We start from the raw sequence: 6,451 nt of genomic DNA, 5'->3' as shown, positions 1-6,451 counted from the left end.
GTTTCTCATACTCCTATGCAGTCAGGTGGAAGTCATGTGATCAAGTTCCAGCTCATCAAGTGCAGCTGGCAGAAAGAGTAGTGGTTTCCAGGACTGGCTCACAGCACTCTCTGGCACAACCCTGTGCATTCTCTTTCCCCATTTGCTGGAGAAGATCCCAGGACTTTGGGGGTAGATCTCCAGGATGGCAATGAGCTGGTTCCCTAGGTCATCATTTGGTAGAAAGCCCGCTATGACTGTTATTGGGGTCATGGATCAAGTGTTATTATATGAAGGCACTGGAACTTGGCAGGGGTATTTGTAGAGCAGTTGGTCTATGCTAACATATGTCATATGTGATGTTCGTGGGATCTTGCTCTGAGTTAGGTCCTATGCCAAGTGCATTGTCTCAGTTCACCCACAGAACTTTGGGGATGGTGTCACCATAGTTTGCTGTTGCAGAAGAGGAGACTGAGCTGGAGAGAGCAGAGAGAAGGTGAAGGACAGAGAGCACCGATCCCCAAATCCATCCTCAGTGTCTAAGCTGTGCCCTGCTGGCTCCAGCATGAAGGGAATGCATGAAAACTGGCTGACACAGAAGTTAGACAAGAGGTTATTACAGCAATACCAGCAGGGAGCTCTGCCTGTGAAATGGGCACGATAGCAGGTCATTGTAAATACTGATGGAATGAATCCAAGGGGTTCAGCTCAGGGGTTCTGGCTGGTGCATAATGGATGTTAGTGTTTTTTTTAAGCAACGAATGATGAGGGCCTGGATGAAAACAGGAGAGAGATGCTCTGAGAGCTACACTGGAAGAGTTAGGGCAAAGAATGAAGGAGACAGCAGAACTGAGGGTCCAGTGACTATCTTATCTTGCTGTTTACAGGGACAAGGAAGGAAGGTCTAAGATACATCTGTACTTGAGCTATGTGGTAGGAGAAGGCAGTGAACAGAGTTAAAGATAATCGGCAAGTAAGCAGGTCCTAAGCCCTCTGAGCTCAACAGAGAGAGGCCCTGTGTTCCCGGGCTTCTGGCTGACAAGGCTGTCAGCAAACTGTAGAGCCCTTGTCCAGTTGTATCCACTTTTTTCCTGAAGCAGAAACTTTTAATCTACATGACCATGAGGGAATCATTTAACTTCTTTGTGCCTCATTTTTATCACAGGGAAGTGGAGGTAATAAGTAATAGGATGTACCTAGAGGGCTGTTGTGAACAGAAACGGTGCAGCATGGGACTGGATATGTAGTGAGCAGTCAGTAAATGTAGAAATTATCATTAAAACGCCATGGTCTCTGACATTATTTCTCCATCTACTTCTCTGCCTACAAGTGCTCCAATAATAGCAATGAGCACAAAGCAGAATTTTCTACGTTCCTGACTACTGTTCCATCTCTAGCCAACTCAGAATAGTGACAGGCTCACAGCAGCAGCCATTTAAATGTGCGTTGGGTGAATGAATAAGGAAACTTGTCTTACCATCTCTCCTCCCTCATCTCCCATCTGCCCATCCATCCATCTTGGAAAGGTATGGAGTAGGTTAGCCAACAAGTATTTTTTCTTCCAATAGTGGTAAAATATACATGACATAAAATTTACTATTTTACTATTTTCCCGTGTACTGCTCAGTGGTAAGTGCCTTCGTGTTATTTTGCATCTGTCTCTACCATCCATCTCCAGAACATTTTGGCTTTGCCAAACTGGAACTCAGTGCCTGTTAGATCTTTCCTCACCTCCAGGCCTGTGAACCACCATTCGACTCTCTGTACCTACAAATCTGGCTACAGTGGACAGCCAAATAAGTGGAATCACAATGTCCTTTTGTAACAGCCCATTAGTTTTGCAATCATGCTGAGAAAGTCAACCTTCTAAAACTCTATATTCTCTCCTATAAAATGGCTATAAAAACAGTACCTAGACCACAGTGTTGCTGTGAAGTTAAAATGAGATAACACAAGGCTTTTAGCCCAGTGCCTGGCACACTGAATGGGCTCAATCAATATTAGAGACGTCTAACTATATATATTCTAAATTAACAGACACTAGTATTTATACACAATTTTTACTGGTGTGTCCTAAAGGAACGTGTGAGCACTGAGTGTACCACGTGTCATCCTGAGCACTTCACATCTACTAACTCACTGAAAGCTCACAAGGATGCTGCGATGGGTTCACAGATGAAATGGTGAAGGTGCGGAGAGCCTCAGCAACTTCTGCAAGGTTGTAGGCCAGCTCATGACAGAGCTGGGGTTTCATCCAGGCAGCCCGGGCTAGGGACGTAGTTATGGTTACGTGCATAGCCAGTGTGCACGAACCCTGAGCTCCATTCCCAGTACCGGGCAAAAAAATGCAGGCAGCCTGTGTCCAGAGCCCATGGTGGGGCCACTTTGCCTCTGTGGCTGTGTCCAGGGGGATCATCACCTGCACGTCTGGGCCTGGCTCAGGCTACCAGGATAAGCACAGGTGGCCGGGCCTCAGACAGGAGGAGATGTCGGTGGGAACTGTGGGAAATGATTGCAGAGGAGTTTGCTCTGTGTGCGCGCACGCGCGCGCGTGTGTGTATTTATTTGCTTGCAGTACTGGGGAATGAACCTATGGCCTTCACACTGGGCTACATCCCCAACACACACACACACTCCCTCTCTCTCTCTCTCTCTTTTGCTTTTGAGATAGGGTCACACTAAGTCACTAAGTTGATCAGGCTGGTCTGGAACTTGAGATCCTCTTGCCCCAGCTTCTCAAAATGTTGGGATTACAGGCCTGTGCTACTCTGCTCAGCCAAGCTGGCTGTTACTCAGCACAAGCATCTGTCCCCAGAGAGCCCTCTCTGTGCCTATTTACAGATTGTCACCTTTGGTCTACAGGGAGCCGGGTCCATCTCTATAGCCCAGGTGCTGAAGAGAGCCAGTGCCTCTCCCTTTCCAGGCAGAAAGCCCAGTGATCCTTGACCCCCCCCACCCTGACCCCCCGGCCTAGCCCTGGTGAGATTAGCTTCCTCTCCAGATGCAGGGTAACCTCCCAACCACTCTTTATTGTTTTCTCAACTCCTTCACTAAGCTCCTGGCCACTTTAAAAGGGGCAGAGCCTGTAGCCGGATCCTGGTTCTGTGTCCTTCAGGTCCGCAGGGCGGGCTGATTTCCCGCAGCCCTAGCAGGAGCCCGCGCCCCGAGCCTCTTCACTCTGATGTCGGGAGAGGTGAGCCGCAGTGGCAGCTTGTGCTCCAAGCTTGGCTGGAGGGAGCGCTGACCCAGGATCGGGCCTGGGGCTCTGATGGGGTTCTCCTCACACCCACCTTTCCTCTCCTTTCCCTATGGCAGGTGCCTGTGTGCGACACTCAGTGTGGCAGTGGCAAGGCAAAGGAGACCAGTATGGTGGGTAGGTGTCGTGTGTCCTGGTACGATAGCTTCGTGCAGCCCTGCCTGGTTGAGCTGCTGGGCTCTGCCCTCTTCATCTTCATCGGGTGCCTGTCGGTCGTGGAGAATGGACCGGACGCTGGAAGGCTGCAGCCAGCCCTCGCGCATGGGCTGGCCCTGGGGCTCATCATTGCCACGCTGGGGAACATCAGGTGAGAGCAGCTGCATTCAGCCTGGTGCCAAATTGGGGCACAGCTGTTGGCAGGACCCCAGGCCCACTCACGATGTAAGGAGCACTGTGGGGTGGAAGTGAGGCTGCCCGGGTGATCTTCCAGGTCTGCAGCCTGTGAGCAGGTCACTCTCCAAACTCAAATGTCCCCACTTGAAGGGGCAGGGGGAAACAGTGTATTTCTTCAATTGTTTTTTCAAGGCCACACATAGTGCTGGCTAACCTCATACCAGGCAATATTCTAAGCACTTCTCAGACCACTAATCCCTCTGACATCTTGTGGGGTCCCCATTTACCTCCAGGAAAGAGAAAGGCAGTGTCACTTGTCGAAGCGTAGAGAGGGGCAGAGCTAGGAGTCAAGGCCAAGCCCTGTGGTCCCAGAGTTCACACCCGAGTGCCCCCAAGGAGGACGGGGAAGGAAAGGTGAAGAGCTTGGCCTGCACTGCTCTGGGGGCTGTTAGGGAAAGCAGAGATGTGCTTCTGCTCAGGTATCCGGGTGCCTGCAGGGGACTCAGGCTGCCCAGTCCTGGAGAGGAGGGGCAGGTAGGAGGGGTGTTCATCTGGCTTTGCTCTCTTCCAAATGGGAGCTCAGTGAGAAGGGGTAGGAAGGTGTGTGGGGTTGTCAGGACCACCTAGTTTAAGGGCAGATATGATCAAAATTATGTTTTACAGAAAAGGACACATTGCCGTGAATCCTCAAGATTCTTCTTCTTGCTTTGAACACTTATCCAATTATTCCTGCCACTTTTTGGAGCAGTTTTTAAAATTTTTTCTTTGTCACTGGGGATCGAACTTGGGTCCTTGCACTTGTGAGGCAGGCGGCGGCACCACTGAGCTAAGTCCCTGGTCCTGAAGCAATTTTTGAAGTCCTCTTTCATGAGGCTGTGAGCGGAATGAAAAGCACAGGGTCATCTGTTCAGGTGGATCACGTGTCACTTCTCAGTGCGGTGACCATGGCACGGCTCTGACCCTCACTGTGCAGTGGCGCAGATGTGGACATTGATTGAGTACTAACTATACAGACTGTTATGTGCCATATATGAATTAATTTATTATATCTCTACAACAGCCTTATCAGGTAGAAATCATGGCACAGAATCTTGGGGTCACTTTCCTCCTTTGGAGAGATCCACCCTTGGGAACCCGGGGACTCTACGGGCCAGCCTCTGGGGACAGATCCTTCATCAGAAGACAAGGGGAGGGGGATCCCAGTGAAGCAGAAGGGGTGGGGGTGGGGACACCTTGGCTCTGGGGCCTGAGCAGCTCAAGAGTCTTGCTGAAATGGAGGTTTCTTTACCCATGAGCAATGGAGAGGCCAGACCACCTGACCTGCCTTTGACCCTGGGCTCTGACTTGCCTGTCTGTCATCCATTTCCCAGTCCTAACCCTCCAGCCCCACCCCTGATTCTCAGTGTTACATACAGCTGGAATGTCTGACCCCAATTTTACATTCAGCCCACAGTAGTTCAACAAATCATGGGCTCTTATTCAGGACCTGGCTAGTCACAGGACCAAGCCAGGGGGGCTTTGCTGATTTGGAGCCTCGCTTGGCCTCATTGCGACCTGTGGCCACACTCTGAAGAACCAGAGGGACCTGAGGCATTATGGAAGGAGTACGGTCTCCTAACATGTTTTCCTCTAGGGCCAACCTGCAGTCTGGGCTTATGGACTGCTCCTCCCACCATGTGGCACCTCAGTCTGGGGACCTGGACTGACTCTGGACCTGCAAGTCCAGCCTGGGATGCATTCTCTTACAGTCTTTTACTCAACTCTGGACCCTGACCTTGTGACTTCCTTCTGCTCTGTTCTGCTACAGTGGTGGACACTTTAACCCTGCAGTGTCGCTGGCGGCCACACTGATTGGAGGCCTCAATGTGATGATGCTCCTCCCCTATTGGATCTCCCAGCTGTGTGGAGGGCTGATTGGGGCTGCCTTGGTCAAGGTGGGTGACCCCCCAAGGGGCTGGGCTAGTGGATTTACTTTGATGGAGCTGCTGGAGTTGTGGAGAGTGGAAGCATGTGGGCAAATGTTTGACTCTGCTCGCTTTTGACAATAGAATTGGGTGGCCCTTTTCCACTGGAGCCAGGGCCCTTGGTTCACTCCAAAGCTACCTTGTTTACCCATGTCTGGACATAGCCCTCTCCTGGACAGACTGGAAAGCAAATCCTGGGCTTGGCATGTCTTTTCCTGAGCCCATTTCTGGCTTTGGAGTAGAGGCAGAAAATTCTCATGCTCTTTTAGTCCCTAACTCATTCACTCATTCATTTGTTCATTTGTTCTACAAATATTTCATGAAACACTGACTGGGGATACCAGATGAACCTGGGGATTCTCCTGGAAAAACTCAAATCAACTCCTCTGCCTGCCTTTAAATTGATTTACCTTCCATGGGAGTTGCTATTTGATTTACATTTAGAATCCTCCCATCCAACCAAGAAAGCTGGCTCTTCCTCTTAGTTGCAAAATTTTTATAGCTCTATGCATAATTTCATGGTCAGTACTCTCCCTTTTTGTCTCTTTTCCTTTTTTTCCTTCATTCTTTCCTCTCTTGTTTCTTTTCTGTTTCTTTTACCCTTAAATCTCTGTTAAAAATATTGGCCTTGTTTGGTGCCTGTGAGGGCATTTGGGGAGGATGGGGAAGCCCCATTAGCCTGGGTAGGGTTTGGTCTAAGGCTCTAAGTGCTGGCCTGGCAGACTGGTCTCAAACCCCACTCTGCTGTCTTTCTTGCCTGACTCCTCCTACCCACTGAAGCCCCCAGGCCCGCCATAGGAAGCCTGTCAAACGTGCTGATGCCTGCACCCTCCTTAGTGAGCAATTCCTGTGTGCCATCACCACGTGTGTGTGTGCATGTGTGTGTGTGTGTGTGTGTGTGTGTGTGTGTGTGTGTGTG

The 6,451-nt window shown here is 50.3% G+C and overlaps 1 protein-coding gene across 1 annotated transcript in view; it reads left to right on the top strand.

The window, feature by feature from the left end:
• The first annotated feature begins 3,084 nt into the window (after positions 1 to 3,084).
• Positions 3,085 to 6,451, top strand: part of Aqp8 (aquaporin 8) — a 7,786-nt gene continuing 4,419 nt past the window's right edge. The window contains exons 1-3 of the mRNA XM_010623484.1: positions 3,085 to 3,172; positions 3,295 to 3,542; positions 5,376 to 5,502. Of these exons, the coding sequence (XP_010621786.1) occupies positions 3,161 to 3,172; positions 3,295 to 3,542; positions 5,376 to 5,502 (387 nt within the window). The 5' untranslated portion in view covers positions 3,085 to 3,160. The remainder of the gene's footprint in view (positions 3,173 to 3,294; positions 3,543 to 5,375; positions 5,503 to 6,451) is intronic.

Source organism: Fukomys damarensis, unplaced genomic scaffold (genome assembly GCF_012274545.1).
Source record: "Fukomys damarensis isolate Sample0158 unplaced genomic scaffold, DMR_v1.0_HiC HiC_scaffold_34, whole genome shotgun sequence".
Lineage (NCBI taxonomy): Eukaryota > Metazoa > Chordata > Mammalia > Rodentia > Bathyergidae > Fukomys > Fukomys damarensis.
This window is presented reverse-complemented; position numbering and strand designations above follow the sequence as displayed.